Source organism: Copadichromis virginalis, linkage group LG14 (genome assembly GCF_057382275.1).
Source record: "Copadichromis virginalis isolate Kocher_CV1m ecotype Utaka linkage group LG14, C_Virginalis_male_GT1.1, whole genome shotgun sequence".
Taxonomy (NCBI): Eukaryota; Metazoa; Chordata; class Actinopteri; order Cichliformes; family Cichlidae; genus Copadichromis; species Copadichromis virginalis.
Genome location: NC_140631.1, coordinates 15,537,762 through 15,555,392, shown reverse-complemented (window position 1 = coordinate 15,555,392; position 17,631 = coordinate 15,537,762). Strand labels below are relative to the sequence as shown.

The 17,631-nt window shown below is 44.4% G+C and overlaps 1 protein-coding gene across 1 annotated transcript in view; it reads right to left on the bottom strand.

The window, feature by feature from the left end:
- LOC146693713 (thiamine transporter 2-like) overlaps positions 1 to 17,631 on the bottom strand; it is a 46,769-nt gene that overhangs the window by 12,097 nt on the left and 17,041 nt on the right. Inside the window, exon 6 of the mRNA XM_085429544.1 lies at positions 1,708 to 1,811. Within this exon, the coding sequence (XP_085285670.1) occupies positions 1,708 to 1,811 (104 nt within the window). The remainder of the gene's footprint in view (positions 1 to 1,707; positions 1,812 to 17,631) is intronic.

The window sequence follows — 17,631 nt, the reverse complement described above, 5'->3', positions numbered from 1 at the left end:
TGTAGATATTGGTGAAAAAAGCTTTATGTTGTGAAAAACTGAAATCTGGAAATTAGAATTGTTGTGCCTTATTTTGTTGATGTTTTTACATATATTCCTTTTGAACATACTAAAATTTGTATGTTTATTTATTTTTGTTTTTCTAATAGCATTTATTTATAAAATAAATCGGACATTTTAAACAGTTACTCGCTTCTTGAGTAGTCTTTTCGCCAAACACCTTTTTACTCTTACTTGAGTAACTTTTTTGACGACTACTTTTCAAGATGGGGGTCCCCATCTTTAAGAAGGGGGACCGGAGGGTGTGTTCCAACTACAGGGGGATCACACTCCTCAGCCTCCCTGGGAAAGTCTATGCCAGGGTGCTGGAAAGGAGAGTTCGTCCGCTAGTCGAACCTCGGATACAGGAGGAACAATGCGGTTTTCGTCCTGGTCGCGGAACACTGGACCAGCTCTTTATCCTCTCCAGGATACTTGAGGGTGCATGGGAGTTTGCCCAACCAGTCTACATGTGTTTTGTGGACTTGGAGCCACATTCGACCGTGTCCCTCGGGGTGTCCTGTGGGAGGTGTTGAGGGAGTATGGGGTGTCTGGCCCATTGTTACGGGCCATTCGATCCCTATACAACCGCTGCAAGAGCTTGGTTCGCATTGCCGGCAATAAGTCGGACTCGTTCCCGGTGGGTGATCGGCTCCGACAGGGCTGCCCTTTGTCTCCGGTTATGTTCATAATTTTTATGGACAGGATTTCTAGGCGCAGCCAAGTGGCGGAGGGCTTTCGCTTTGGTGGCCTCAGAATCTCATCTCTGCTTTTTGCAGATGATGTGGTTCTGTTGGCTTCATCGGGTGAGGGCCTCCAGCTTGCACTGGAACGGTTCGCAGCCGAGTGTGAAGCAGCGGGAATGAGGATCAGCACCTCTAAATCTGAGGCCACGGTTCTCAGCCGGAAAAGGGTGGAGTGCCCACTCCGGGCTGGGGATGAGTTCCTGCCCCAAGTGGACGAGTTCAAGTATCTCGGGGTCTTGTTCGCGAGTGATGGGAGAAGGGAGCCGGAGATCGACAGACGGATTGGGGCTGTGGCTGCAGTAATGCGCACGCTGCACCGGTCCGTCGTGGTGAAGAGGGAGCTGAGTGTAAAAGCGAAGCTCTCAATTTACCGGTCGATCTACGTCCCTACCCTCACCTATGGCCACGAGCTGTGGGTAGTGACCGAAAGAACGAGATCGCGGATACAAGCGGCAGAAATGAGCTTCCTCCGAAGGGCGGCTGGCCTCTCCCTTAGAGATAGGGTGAGAGGTTCGGCCATCCGGGAGGGGCTCAGAGTAGAGCAGCTGCTGCTCCACATCGAAAGGAGCCAGCTGAGGTGGTTCGGGCATCTGACAAGGATTCCCCCTGGGCGCCTCCTGGGTGAGGTGTTCCAGGCATGTCCCACCGGGAGGAGGCCCTGGGGCAGACCCAGGATACGCTGGAGAGATTATATCTCTCGGCTGGCCTGGGAACGCTTTGGTGTTCCCCCGGATAAGCTGGAGGAGGTGGCTGGGGAGAGGGAGGTCTGGGCCTCTTTGCTTAGGCTGCTGCCCCCGCGACCCGGCCTCGGATAAAGCGGATGAAGATGATGGATGGATGAATGGACTTTTCACTTTTACTTGAGTAATAATATTTTAAAGTAATGCTACTCTTACTTGAGTACAATTTTTGGATACTCGACCCACCTCTTCTGTAATGATGGTCTGCAGTGAGAGGGCTACAAAAGTGTTGATCCCAAAAGTCAGAGCATAGCACTCCATGGAGAGGTTAGAGGCGATCTGAAACCTGCGGTGACAAAGTCCTTATAATTATGAGAGATTCAGCACATACTCTAAGACTGCAATAGATTTGTGTGGCAATGAACCAGTAAGCTGACTCTAAACTAATATTGTCATCCTTTCCTCTGTATTGAACTGACAAAACAGTCATCCATCCATCCATCCATCTTCATCCGCTTTGTCTGGGGCCGGGTCGCGGGGGCAGCAGCCTAAGCAAAGAGGCCCAGACCTCCCTCTCCCCAGCCACCTCCTCCAGCTCTCCTTTCCAGCACCCTGGCATAGACTTTCCCAGGGAGGCTGAGGAGTGTGATCCCCCTGTAGTTGGAACACACCCTCCGGTCCCCTTTCTTAAAGATGGGGACCACCACCCCGGTCTGCCAGTCCACAGGTACTGCCCCTGATCTCCACGCAACATTGCAGAGGCGTGTCAACCAGAACAGCCCTACAACGTCCAGAGCCTTCAGGAACTCGGGGCGGACCTCATCAACACCAGGGGCTCTGCCACCAAGGAGTTGTTTAACTGCCTCAGTGACCTCGCCCCCGGAAATTGGCGGGTCATTCCCCTCATCCCCAGACTCTGCTTCCTCCTCGGAAGACGTGTCAGTGGGATTAAGGAGGTCCTCGAAGTATTCCTTCCACCGCCTGACAATTTTCTCAGTCGACGTCAGCAGCGCTCCGCCAGCACTATACACAGTGCAGGTAGAGCACCGCTTTCCCCTCCTGAGACATCTGACGGTTTGCCAGAATCTCTTCGAGGCAGTCCAAAAGTCTTTTTCCATGGCCTCTCCGAACTCCTCCCACACCCGAGTTTTTGCTTCAGCCACTGTCCGAGCCGCATTCCGCTTGGCCTGTTGATACCTGTCGGCTGCCTCCGGAGTCCCACAGGCTAACCAAGCCCGATAGGACTCCTTCTTCAGCCTGGTGGCTCCCTTCACCTCTGGTGTCCACCTTTTGGTTCGGGGATTACCACCACGGCAGGCACCAACCACCTTGCGGCCGCAGCTCAATGCAGCAGCTTCGGCAATGGAGACGCTGAACATGGTCCATTCGGACTCAATTTCCCCAGTCTCCCTCGGAATGCTGTTGAAGCTCTGCCGGAGGTGTGCGTTGAAGATCACGCGGACTGGGGCCTCTGCTAGACGTTCCCAGCACACCCTCACTACGCGTTTAGGTGCACCGAGTCTGTCCAGCGTCCTCCCCCGCCACCTGGTCCAACTCACCACCAGGTGGTGATCAGTTGACAGCTCAGCCCCTGTCTTTACCCGATTGTCCAGAACATATGGTCGCAGGTCTGGTGATACGATTACAAAATCGATCATCGACCTACGGCCTAGAGCATCCTGGTGCCACGTGCACTTATGGACACTCTTATGTTCGAACAAGGTGTTCATTATGGCCAAACTGTGATTTGCACAGAAGTCCAATAACAAAACACTGCTCGGGTTCAGATCAGGGAGGCCATTCCTCCCAATCACACCCCTCCAGGTCTCGCTGTCGTTACACACGTGAGCATTGAAGGGACTCTAAGAAGGCTGGGTGCTCTGAACTGCCATTCGGCGCATAAGCGCAGATGACAGTCAGGACCCATTCCCCGACCCTAAGGCGCAGGGAACAAGCCCTCTCATCCACCGGGAAAAACCCCAACGTACCGGCAGCAAGCCGAGGGGATATTAGAAGCCCGCCACCTCTCACCAGGGGCAACTCCAGACTGAGACAGAGTCCAGCCCCTCTCCAGGACACTGGTTCCAGAGCCCAAGCCATGCGTAGAGGTGAGCCCGACTATATCTAGCCGGTACCTCTCAACCTCACGCACTAACTCAGGCTCCTTCCCCACCAGAGAGGTGACATTCCATGTCCCTATTGCCAGTCTTGGCAGCCGGGGATCAGTCCGCCAGGGCCTCCGCTCCTGGCCGCCACCCGGCACACAATGCACCCGACCCCTATGGCGCCTCCTGCGGGTGGTGGGTCTGTGGGAGGATAGGCCCATGTCTCCTCTTCGGGCTGTGCCCAGCCGGGCCCCATGGACTAACGGTGTGTTCACGCGATGGACGCGAACAAAACGCCCCAAACGCCCCTAATTTGACGCGTGCACATTCGCGTCTTAACGCGTGTCCAAGAAAAATCCATTGCGGGTCAAAATATCATATTTTGACGTGCGTGAACCGGAAATGTGGGAGGAATGTGGGAGGAAGTTGTGCCAGACCGGTATCCTTGCAAGATGGCAGCTGTCGAGCTAGCGCTTCAAGAGAGAGTGTCCCTTCTCTATGTACTGTGGAGAGCAGAGCAGCGGCGTAAAAGACGTCCTTGCCATACCTGGGTCCATCAGGTCCTCCAGAGGCATGAGCAGTTTGGTGAGTTTCACCATTTGCTCCAGGAGCTGCGCCTGGATGACGGCCGATTCCAGAGATATCACCGTCAGCCAGTTTGAGGACCTGCTTTCTAGAGGTGGGGGAAAAAATCGATACTGCGTAGTATCATGATATTTTGTTTGCTAATAATGTATCGATACAGGGACAGCAGATATCGATATTTTGTTCCAAAAACTTCCAGTCCACCAGATGGTGCAGTTGAGCTTTTTCTCTAGTGAGGTCAGCAGAGGTTAGGTCAGCACATGGGAAAATAGATCAAACAAAGATGGAGGAAGAAAAAGAGATCAGGAAAGCGCCATCTGCGTTTAAATCAAATGTTTGGACGTACTTTGGATTTTTTAACAAGGATGGAACAAATGAGATGGATATGACACACGGGATTTGCAAGGTGTGTCGTATGAAAATAAAGTACTCTGGGAATACTACGAACATGAGGGCCCATCTTACACGGCACCATCCAAAAATAGCATTAACCGCGGACGGGAAAGCTAGCTCTGAATCAGCTCCACTGAAAAATCAACCAACGCTGGACACTCTTAGCTTAGCAAAGCTATCTCCCAATTCAGAGCGAGCTAAGAAAATAACACAATCTATCATGTACTTCATCTGCAAAGACCTGCGTCCTTACAACATTGTGGAAAACGAGGGCTTTTCTTACATGATCAAGACGCTGGAACCCAGGTATGTGATACCATCACGACGTTTTTTCGCGGACACAGCCGTACCCAATCTCTACATAGATGTGAAGCGTAAAGTTGAGGAAAGTTTGAGCACAGCAGAAAGGGTTGCATTAACTTGCGACGCATGGACCTCGCGGGCTGTGGATTCATATGTGACTATAACAGCTCATTATCTCACAGCGGACTGGCAACTGCTGTCTTACGTTCTCCAAACTCGAACATTACATGAAAGTCACACCGGAGCGAACATTGCAAATCTCCTGCAAAATGCAGCACAGGAATGGGGGATTGCCGACAAAAATCTGGTGGTTGTCACCGACAATGCTTCTAATGTGACAATTGCCACTCAGCTAGCGGAATACCTGCATGTGAAGTGTTTCGCCCATACCCTCAATCTGGCATCACAACGAGCCTTAAACCTGCCTGCAGCAGCCAGGGTCTTGGGAAGAGTGCGGCGCATAACTGGGTTTTTCAATAGAAGCACAGTGGCAAACCACGCTCTGGAGCAAAAACAGAAAATGTTACAGCTCCCGACTCACAAGCTCAAGACCGACATCTGCACGAGATGGAACAGTGCTTATGACATGCTCCAGCGTTTCCTTGAACAACAACCTGCGATTTGTGCAGCGCTGCTGTCTCCCGAAGTCAGAAAGAGTAGCACAGATATCTTTACTCTAAACGAGACGGATATTGGGAACACTGAAGAAATTGTCCGGGCCTTGAAGTCATTGCAAGTCGCGACTACTGTGATGTCTGAGGAAAAGAATCCTACTCTCTCTTGTAGCACGGCTGCTAGCACAGCTGTTGCACGACACCCAAGACAACATTGGTGACACAGCACTGGTCAGAAACATCAAGCAAAGTATCAGTCAAGATCTTAAGAAGAGATATGCCAGCACAGTCGAGAGGAACACCCTCTACACAGCATCAGCTCTCGACCCACGCTTTAAAACCCTGCCGTTCCTGTCACTGGAGGAAAGACAGGAAACCTGTGCCAGAGTGGTTGCTGAGGCTATAACCCTTCAGGTAAGCAAACATTCTGGTGTTATAATTTAAATAACTTACTTACAATATTAGTAGATCGGTGATATTTTTGTCATATTGGTAATATTCTATTTAACAATTAAATACATTAATTATAATTTGCTAACATATTACTGCATACTAAAAGATATGAAATATTTATTTCCTTCCTCTCTCTGTATGTGTGTGGGTTTTCTACAGGAAGAAAAGAGGCAGCAGCCCATCTGTGAGCCAGAAGCCCATGAACATCATGAGAAACCTGACGAGACTGAACAAAATCTCAGACCCCCTCTCATACCAGCCAAGATGAGGAAGTCTTGTGGGTTAACAGACTTGCTTGGTCAGACTTATGGTGATGTTGGAGCCCCACCAAAATCATTATCTGCCACAGCTGAGGAGGAGGTGAAAAGATACCAGGAGGTCACGTCACTGGCACTCACAGAAGACCCACTAAGCTGGTGGAAATCCCATGAGGAAGTCTATTCTTTCCTGGCCACACTGGCAAAAAGATACCTTTGTATCCCAGGTACTAGTGTCTCGGCTGAAAGAGTCTTCTCAACCGCTGGAGACATCGTCACAGCAAAACGGAGCACTCTGACTTCAGAGCATGTTGATCAGCTCCTTTTTCTGAGCAAGAATGCTGACATTGCTTCACTGTCCAAATGTGTTTAACTTTTTAGGGCAGCAACAAACAGGACAGTTTACTTATTTTAATTTAAGAAATGTTTTATTTTATTTAAATTTAAAACTTTTTTATTTAATGTAAAATTATATTTTGTTTTAAGCTATAATTGTACCAGATAGTTACGTTCAGTTAAGTTGGTTACTAGACTGTTATACAAACCATTCACTTTGTCAGCAATAAAACTGACTGACATGAGAGAAAGACTGAGTGTGAGACTTTATTATTAGATAAAATGAATATTGATAAAGTTTACCTTTATGGACAAAATCTGCAGTAGAAAAAATATGTGATAAATCACAAAATATCGTATTGCAATACCCAGAATATTGCAAAAATATATATATATAAAAATAAATAAATAAATAAATAAATAAATCTCAATAATATCGTATCGTGAGTTAAGTATTGTGATAATATCGTATCGTGGGGTGTATGGTGATTCCCACCTCTACTGCTTTCCCTCGTCGGTCCCAGCATCGCCCGCCTAGACACCAATTACAGGCGCTCAATCCCACCTGCAGAGCGCCTGTCCGTCTGCCTGAGGTTAGTAAAAGTGTTTAATACGGTAGTCCTTTATTGATACCTGTGCTAATATGCTAAACCATCCATTTATACACTGCTAACATGGATGTGTTATGCTAACAGTGAATGCTGTCGGTGTTTACTGATAGCAAACTGTGGTACAGAGACGACTGTTTATAATATTTCTAGTGATACTCAGAAGCTCTCATCAAGTCCCGATTTAATTCGATTTATGCTGTTATCAGTGTTTGCAATGATACCATGGCTGTGGTGTCACATCAATGTATGCGCTCGGTGTTTGCTGATATCAAACTGTAGCATTAGGACCACTGAGTTAACCTTTGTAGTGATACTCACTCCTTTTTATTTAGAACTGGTTTAATTCTGGGATAGTTGAATATTTGTATATAATCCCTGCAGCTGTCAGACTCTATAACAGGGCTCACCAGCCCTTATTAAAACAGAGTTAGATAAAACTGTGAACAGTTTGGTTCATCTTTAGTTACATGGTTCTATCTTGATAAGCTATGTCTTATCACAGATTAATTGTTCAAAAATATTAATGATTTAAGCAAGGAAAGGGCTACATGTCAACACACAACTCTTTATTTCTATTAATGTCTTACTTCATTCCTACCTGATTGACATGTTTAGGAATTGTGAGTGATTGGCTCACTGTAGTGGCAAAAGTTGTTACCAATCAAATTATGATATGTTAAAGTTAAAACAAAACACAGCTGTTTTAGATATTATCTAATATACATTTTGTAATTATCCTTATAATTACAAAATGTTTCATGTAAGATTTAAGTTTTGTGATTTAAATGACATCACAAAAGTATTTTGGAATTTGAATAATGTATTTTGTAACTGCAGTACACATAATACTAATTTTGAACAATTTTGTCCAGGTTCCTTGTCACCGGGGACTCCTTCACGACCAAGCATTCAGTTACAGAGTCGGTGTGTCCACGTTGAACCAGATCACCCCCCAGGCAGCGACGGCCATCTGGGACTGTCTAGTGGACAACTTCATGGCTGCGCCTTCACCTGGAGACTGGCGGTCCATCACAGAGGGATTCCAGGAGCGCTGGAACTTTCCTCTGTGCTGTGCAGCTCTGGATGGGAAGCACATCCAGACAAAGGCACCCCATATATCATATAGGAGACACACACATTGATATACACTAAATATTTATTTAAGTTCTTTTTTGTGGTGCCCAAATTGATGCACCTGCTTGATTTTGTTTAAACAATTATTGCACACTTTCTGTAAATCCAGTAAACTTCTTTTCACTTCTCAAATATCACTGTGTGTGTCTCCTGTATGATATTTAACTGACATTTTTTTATTGTAACAACCAACGATTTATACAGGAAAATTATGTCTATTAACAAGGTTGCCCAAACTTTTGCATCCCACTGTATCAGTATATTTTGTCATTAGTATAATATGAAATAAATTCTACATGTGTCAAGTCGTGTGCCAACATTTGCTGTGTAGTAGAACTGAGACATTAGTCATTATAAAAATGTATTTGAAATAATATTAAAATTCTCAAACAGAAAAACATTAAACATAAATATATAAAATATAAGAATTTACAGAGAGACAGGAATAAAAAGGACCAGCTGCTCTCCAGAGCAGGAACAAGGCTGAGGAGGAAATGCTCCATTGGAGACTGGTGTGGACTCTTCAGGGATACCAGGATGGCCAGCTCCAGCGCCGATGGACCGTCCTGGGACCCGTCCCTCATCTGCCTCGGAGCCGTCCTCCCCTGTGGGCCTGTAAAACAGCACAAAACACAAAGAAACGAGAAGACTGCTACTAGATTTTAATTTCAACATTGAAAAAAACAAAAAAACAAAAACAGGATATAATCAGATTGGTTGTAGATATTTAGTAAAGGTGATCACAAGGCAATCCCACCGACTGAAAAGGTATCAGTGCTTGCTGTACATACCTGTGGGTGCAGCAGCAGGAGCTCAGGGACTGGGGATGCTCTGCTGCAGAATCAGTTGGTTCTATCAATACAGTATTAAATGTTAACAGGTTGAATATAATAATCGTAGAGTAGACAGTGGTCTCTCATTTATTGCAGCAGGGGTTCTCAGAATAACTAGCCCCTGGTCACGCACTTTATACACTGTTTTCCCCACACACATGAACATTGGTCACAGTTCTCACAATTGATTCTCAAAGTGCAAACCTTTGTAGATTGCAAAACGTAAAAGTATTATTATGCCGCGGTTTGTCTTCATCTGCCCGCCACTTTCGTGCGCCTTTTTCCCTCGCGGTGCAGGTGTGTATTTCCGAATGAGGCTCATAGTTATGGGTGTTTTTGTGCTGTTTTTTCTATTGGACGTGATGGTTATCAAAACCAAAAGTGATAAATTTGGCAAGCGCAGGAGACACGACACGAAGGAGATTTGTCAATCAGGCTGCAGAATGCAATGCTGTACTGTGCAATAAAAAAAATCAGCGAAAAAGTGAAGCAGTGACGGATGAACAGCGGGACCACTGTGTGCTGTTTATTAATAAACAATAAAATATATTCCTAAATGACAACATGGATAAAAGCAGAACGGTATTTGTACTTCAGTGGGAAAATAGCGGTGGCTTGCTAGCTTTTGTGCAACTTTCCCGGGTCAGTAAAAACTTTCAAAAGAGAAATGAATGAACTTACCAGGTTGCCCGATCTCTTCACATATCTTCCTCCAAGCTCAGTCCTTTTTATTTCTGTCTCGGTACAGAAAGCAGCTGGTGTCGTACAGCTCCGAGTTGTTTGCTACCGCATTGATTAGCCTTCCCCTCCATTGAAGTATGAAAGGCTTTGGCTGGATCTGCCCCTTTGACCTAGGTCAAAGCCACGTCACCAGGCTCCTAATTGGTTGTCGCGGCGCGATTTGACGCTGGAGTTCAGATTTTTCCAACTCGAGCGGTAGACGCGAAATGCGCGTATGCACAAAATGCAACAAAAAAACTGACGCGCGTGGTTTTATTCGCGCGTCAAATGCGCCAGACGTGCTACACTGACGTGCGTTTCACACGTTTTGGCGTTTTCGCGACGCAAATCTGCTTCTGAATTTTCGCAGGACCCGCAATCGTGTGTCATCGCGCCTTTCCATTGACTTTACATGTAAACCTGACGCTCTATTCGCGTCCATCGCGTTCGGTGTGAACACACCGTAAGGCCCGGCCACCAGACGCTTGCCCTCAGGCACCCTCCCCGGGCCTGGCTCCAGGGCGGGGCCCTGGTAACCCTATCCCCGGCAGGGTAAACTGTTCCCTTGATGTTCTCTTCATAAGGGTCTTCTGAATCGCTCTTTGTCTGCTTTTAATAAATGAGGTCAGACCAAAACAAACAATATGTATTTCACCCTGACTGATGTAGACACATTCACGCTGTTACAGTCGCTTGACTGGAACATCTTGTAATTATTACTTTTAATCTAAAATAACCCGCTCTAACACCAATCTTACCTACAAGAGAGCATGCAGCCTCCACTCCTCCGTTGTAGATGGATGATGTGGCAGATGGCTCTATATGGTCCCACATAAGCTGGATGTAGTTGAAGACCTGCACGTAGCCAGCTGTGGCCAGAGCCCACCACAGGGACCAGTAGATTAAATGTCTGAATGGTGATAATTATTACAAGAGATTATGATGATGACTGTACAGCTACTTCTACTGTTTAAAAGAAGTACCCTATGAATACATTATAAAAATTTGGACCAATTAGTAGTAATCCCAGGTGTTAATTAAATGCAAGTGGGCACTCAAAGCATCTTAGTGATTTAAAAAAAAATATTGAAAGAAAATAAATGCCTGGAAGAGTACGACTCCCTGAAGCTTTGCCAAAGCAGATGAACAGTTTCTCTGCTGCAGTAGCCAGCACTGCTATTATATTCCATCTTCCCTTTCCCCGAGCCTTCTCCATCCTTATCCGTCACTGAATCCTTTTCTCCCCGTAGCCCCTCTTGCTGGCAGTCTACAGCTGCAGCCTTCTTCCCTTTGAAGAACATGCTTGTCTGGGGCATGGGCAACCAGAATGAGATGAGAAATGCCACGCTCACAATTCCCAGGGTAATAGTATTGATATAGAAGTAGTCCAGGCCTGTTGGTTACAATTGATCATTCATTAGTGCTTGTTTAAAGTTCAGTTCATAATTTTCTTTCTTGTCATGCATCAAATGTTATTTTTCATATTATTGTGGTCAAATACTGTAGCCTGTATCACTTTATCAGCTGTAAACTGTGTGTGTGTATGTTTTATTTTGTTTTTCTTAAATCGCTGATAGAATTGCTTGGTTTTTAGCTGGCTGTCTGACACATTTTGATCCCAGCTGTTGCTCCTGTGTGTTCACCAGAGATCAGACACTGCCACTAAACGTCTGATTCTGACTCCCTCTTTTCTTTTTTTCTACAGCTTGTGTGCAGACACTCTTATTGCATGTGTTTAAACTAGCCAAATAAAAAACGAAACAAAACTGAGATTCTGACAATCCCAACACGACACACAATACTGAATTGTAGACGTTTTTGCCCAAAACGAGTCACACTGGGTTACAGAATCGCAGCAATAGATCAAACCAAATTTTGCCTATTATGTGTTGAGCTTTTGTTGGTTCCTAAATGTTGCTGTTCTGCTATTTTGCAGCACCATTTGGCACAGGCTCCATGAGTATGCCAGCTGGATTTGGGAATACTGCAGCCTTCAACCTCCCCACCAGCTTTAGTGGAACGTTCCAGCAACCTTTTCCTGGTCAGGCTCCCTTCCCTCAGCCTCCCGCCTATCCCCAGCAACCCAACGGTGTGTGTCATGTAGACAATAATGGCTATGGTGAGATTTGAGCTGTAGTTGTCAAGTGGTCGTCTATAAAATTTTTCTTCATGTAATATTTGGTTCACTCAATTAACCCTGACGGAAGAGGTCTTATTTGATTTGGTAATATTATTATTATTGTTATTATTGTTTTAATTATATTTATAGCTATATGAAAATAATATAGAGCAAGCTAGATAGATAAATGAGAGAGAGAGAGATCCATGTCCATCATGTAACACTTGAAATCACATTATGTCTTTCAGGTGGAGGATTTCCAGCCTTCGGCCAGGCCAAGTCTGTTGCAACTCCTTTTGGGCAGGCAATGGCAGGACCTATGGTCTCTAGCAACCCTTTTCTGGTTAGTCTGGTGGCTATGTGCTATAGTCTCCTGGATCAGTACTGTGCAAAAATCTTAACTCATCTTTCATTTCTTACAGTGGCTTGCAAAAGTATTCGGCCCCCACAAACATGAATCAATTTTATTGGAATTCCACATGAAAGACCAATACAAAGTGGTGTACAAGTGAGAAGTGGAACAAAAATCATACATGATTCCAAACATTTTTCACAAATAAATAACTAAAAAGTGGGGTGTGCGTAAATATTCAGCCCCCTAAGTCAACACTTTGTAGAACCACATTTTGCTGCAATTACATCAGCCAGTCTTTTAGGGTATATCTCTACCAGCTTTGCATATCTAGAGACTGAAATCCTTGCCCATTCTTCTTTGCAAAACAGCTCCAGCTCAGTCAGATTAGATGGACAGCGTTTGTGAACAGCAGTTTTCAGATCTTGCCAGAGGTTCTCGATTGGATTTAGACCTGGACTTTGGGCCGTTCTAACACATGGATATGTTTTGTTTTAAACCATTCCATTGTTGCCCTGGCTTTATGTTTAGGGTCGTTGTCCTGCTGGAAGGTGAACCTCCGCCCCAGTCTCAAGTCTTTTGCAGACTCCAAGAGGTTTTCTTCCAAGATCGCCCTGTATTTGGCTCCATCCATCTTCCTATCAACTCTGACCAGCTTCCCTGTCCCTGCTGAAGAGAAGCACCCCCAGAGCATGATGCTGCCACCACCATATTTGACAGTGGGGATGATGTGTTCACAGTGATGTGCAGTGTTAGTTTTCCGTCACACATAGCGTTTTGCATTTTGGCCAAAATGTTCCATTTTGGTCTCATCTGACCAGAGCACCTTCTTCCACATGTTTGCTGTTTCCCCCACATGGCTTTGTGGCAAACTGCAAACGGGACTTCTTATGGTTTTCTGTTAACAATGGCTTTCTTCTTGCCACTCTTCCATAAAGGCCAACTTTGTGCAGTGCACGACTAATAGTTGTCCTATGGACAGATTCCCCCACCTGAGCTGTAGATCTCTGCAGCTCATCCAGAGTCACCATGGGCCTCTTGGCTGCATTTCTGATCAGCGCTCTCCTTGTTCGGCCTGTGAGTTTAGGTGGACGGCCTTGTCTTGGTAGGTTTACAGTTGTGCCATACTCCTTCCATTTCTGAATGATCACTTGAACAGTGCTCCGTGGGATGTTCAAGGCTTGGGAAATCTTTTTGTAGCCTAAGCCTGCTTTAAATTTCTCAATAACTTTATCCCTGACCTGTCTGCTGTGTTCTTTGGACTTCATGGTGTTGTTGCTCCCAATATTCTCTTAGACAACCTCTGAGGCCGTCACTAGTGATGTGACATTCTGTATCGAGGCTTCGAAGCTTGTGTCGAGTAATTGAGGGAGCGTTTCCGCGATGCGCGTATCGAGGCTTGCTTCATTTATGGGAGGAGCTGAAAATGATGACGTCTGAAGCCTCGCTGCCCGGCTGTACCACATGACTGGTTCATGAAGTGGTTCGAACTTTGCCGCGAGATATGACAGCGATATAAACCCCTCAGACTTCATTCAAAAATGTGGGTGTTTGATGGAGAGTTGCGGTTAGTGAGAGTTTGGAGACAGTTTGGAGACAGTTTGGAGGTTTATGAGAGTGAGGAGAGAAAGTCAGTAGAGAATGGAGCCAGCTAAGAAGAGGAGGATGTCCTCCCCTGTGTGGGAACATTTTGATCTTATTCCTCCCAACAAGGTATGTAAATTTCTACAGAAGATGTATTTTCATAATACTGATGGTGCAATACAATTTATGTTAAGCTGTCTTGAGTTTTGTACAAGGTGAAGTGTTTGCTATGTGCCATGGGAGATGGGATATAACAACAATACCTCATCCATGCATAGGCACTACAGAGCTTTGCATGAGAATAAGGGGGACACCGATTGTGGAGCAAGACCAGGTGAGCCATCAAATGCAATGATAATATAGCATGCAGTAATGTTACTAAATGATATAACAATATTATACAACTGTTATAAGTTACGTGTGTGATATTTATATTTGTGCTTTGTCTTTATTGTCTTTCCTCAGGAGAACAATCTCAAATAGATGAAGACCTGGTTAGCATGGTGATTGAGGACTCCCAGCCATTTAGCTTTGTGGAGGACAAAGGATTCAAAAGATTTGTTAAATCATTAAATCCTAGCTATGTTCTCCCCACTAAAAAGGTCATAAAAGCAGTGAAAACTTAGTTTTTACAGAATAAAATGTGAACAGGCAGGACTGAGGCTCAAAGCCTCAGTGTGTAGCTGTCCATACCTCAACGTTACAAAAGCACAACTACTGTCCACACCCCAACCACACCTCACCTCACAGTAAATGATCATTTCTATTTTAAGCATTTCCAAATAATCATTTTCCACACTGCCAGTATAAATATACACAGTATACCTCCATCACTACAATATACATGTTTTACACACTCCTTTTGTTGTTGACATTTACAGGCTGTGTGCAAAAGGCCACACTCTTCAAATTCATGCCAACTAATATTTTTACGTCCAGTAGGTGTCCTACTAGAGCAAATGAAGCTTCAAGAAGCTTTGCGCTGGGATGAACCAATTGGATGAAAAGCTTCAGTGCTTCATGAAGCTTCATCTGCCCATCACTAGCTGTCACAGAACAGCTGTATTTGTACTGACATTAGATTACACACAGGTGCACTCTATTTAGTCATTAGCACTCAACAGGTAATGTCTATGGTCAACTGACTGCACTCAGACCAAAGGGGGCTGAATAATTACGCACACCCCACTTTGCAGTTATTTATTTGTAAAAAATGTTTGGAATCATGTATGATTTTTGTTCCACTTCTCACTTGTACACCACTTTGTATTGGTCTTTCATGTGGAATTCCAATAAAATTGATTAATGTTTGTGGCTGTAATGTGACAAAATGTGGGAAAGTTCAAGGGGGCCGAATACTTTTGCAAGCCACTGTAATATCTTGCTTCTAAGCAGCCTGGCGTTTTCAGTTCAGTTCTTGTGCCTGAACATTTTCAGATGTTTGTTTAAGCCACTTGACCTGTCAATCATTCAAGTATAAAAAAGGTGACTAACTCAATGCATGACCCAGTGTTTCTACACATAGCAGACAACTTGGAAATGAACCAGAACAGATTATTTAGTTGAAAAATGCCAATAAAAACATAGTTTGATAGATATAAAATGGCATTTGTGTATGTGTTAGGACAAAAAAAATAAGACAAAAAGTATAATGAAAGTCATGCTGTTAAGAAATAGATTTCTTTTTTTTCTTTCTTTTTTTTAAATCCAACAAGAGCTGACACAAGACATGAGAGCTGACCCTCATCATTTGACGCTTCAGTTGATCCATCAGAAATAGTCTTAGTGGAAGGGTGGCCGACAAGAAGCCATTCTTCAGGAAGCAGTATGTTCAAAAAAAGTCAGGAGAGGGTTCCACTGTGTATACAGACATCTGTAAGACACTGTGGAGACTGGAGCCTACCCCAGCTACCCGTGAGAGGCAGCCAGGCTTTTACAGGGCTAACATGGAGAGACAACCATTCATACTCACACCAATAACTCATGCAAACATGGGGAGAATATGCAAACTCCACACAGATAGTGGAGTCGAACTCAGGACCTTCTGAACCACTTTGCTGCTATATTTGTCACCATGACAATGATCCTAAACACACTGCCAAAAGCAAATCTGAATGGAAAACCACGCAGTGGAACACTATCAGTCATGGATTGGCCTCCTCAGAGCCTGGGCCATAACATTATTGAAGTAGTGTGGAATCATCTTGACAGAAAACAGAACAAAAGTCAGCCAACATCCAAAGAAGAGCTTTGAATGTCCTTCAAGAAGCCTGGAGAACTATTCCTCATGACTAGTTAACGTAATTACTAGAGAGCTGCCAAAGAGGGTTTAGTCTGTGTTGAAGAATAAAGGTGGTGATACAAAATTTTGACTTTGGTATATTAGAACCTGTACAAACAGTTGTTGACTCATGCTGTATTTTCCTGTGTGTCACAGGAAAAGTGTTTCACATTTGAATAACCTCCTGCACCTGTTGATAAGATAGATAAGATAAAGCTTTATTAGTCCCACACATGGGAAATTTGTTGTGTCACAGCAGAAAGTAGACAGTGCAAAGTTTCAGAAAGTAGACAGTGCAAAGTTAGAACAACACAAATGAAAGAAAAAAGGTATAGGAGAAGATAAAAAGAATAAAAAACTATATGCAATAGAATAAAATACTACGAGGTGGCTCGAGACTTTTGCACAGCACTTTTGATCTGTGTTTGACACAAAAATAAATAAAGAGACTTCAGTTCTTTGTGTAGATTTTACTGTAAGGGATGGCTTTGTTTTTTTTGTTTGTTTGTTCATCTATCCATCCATCTTCATCCGCTTTATCCGAGGCCGGTGTGGAGAGCAGGGAAATTATTTTACTGCTATTGTTAGTAATTATCATCATTACCATTGCATTAATAATATAATCTACAGTATTGATATTGCATTCAGATGTTTAAACAGTGTGTCTTTCAGAAAGACTGAGCCACAGGCTGACAGGAAATTGCAGGTTTGCAGAGTATGCCTTTTACAGAAGTGAAACCGAAAGCAAAGTCTAAGTGCAGGTTATTCTGAGGAGCTGTTTGGACGAGGCTATGTGAATAACTAGGTTATTCAAATTGTCTTTTATACTTTTATATTCTTTGATTAAGCTTTTAGTAGAGGTTCCTGATTATAACATTTATTCAACATAGTACATATAGTTTCAGTTAGGTTATTACACATAAGGATGAGCCTCTGTCCTGGTAAAAGGTCAGAAGAGCAACGGATGAATTGAGAGAGCATGTAAGGTCGACACACACACACACACACACACACACACACACACACACACACACACACACACACACACACACACATTAGTTAGACTCATTTATAGGTGAGAGGTTAGTCATGTTTGTCTCTGCAAAAGAGGAACAGTTTCTTGCAGGATGTGGGGCTCGTGTTCCAGACGAGACAGAGATAATGTTCTTTTAAACTGTGTTAAAAGTCATTGTGGTTTTGATCTGACCTATGTATGGAATGTATCTGACGTTGGCGGGGCGTCATTAAAGTCAAACTCTGATGGTATAAATATCTGCTTATGCTTTGATTAAGTCGAAGATCAATTCCTGTCTGCGAACAGAGTGATCTTCCCACGCGTTTATTTCATTAATATCAATTGTTTGACCAAGTTCGGGACCATGGCTGTTTGTACTCTCCTTCCTCAATGTTAGAACCTTAACACCGGGTCGCGGGGGCAGCAGCCTAAGGAGAGAAGCCCAGACCTCCCTCTCCCCAGCCACCTCCT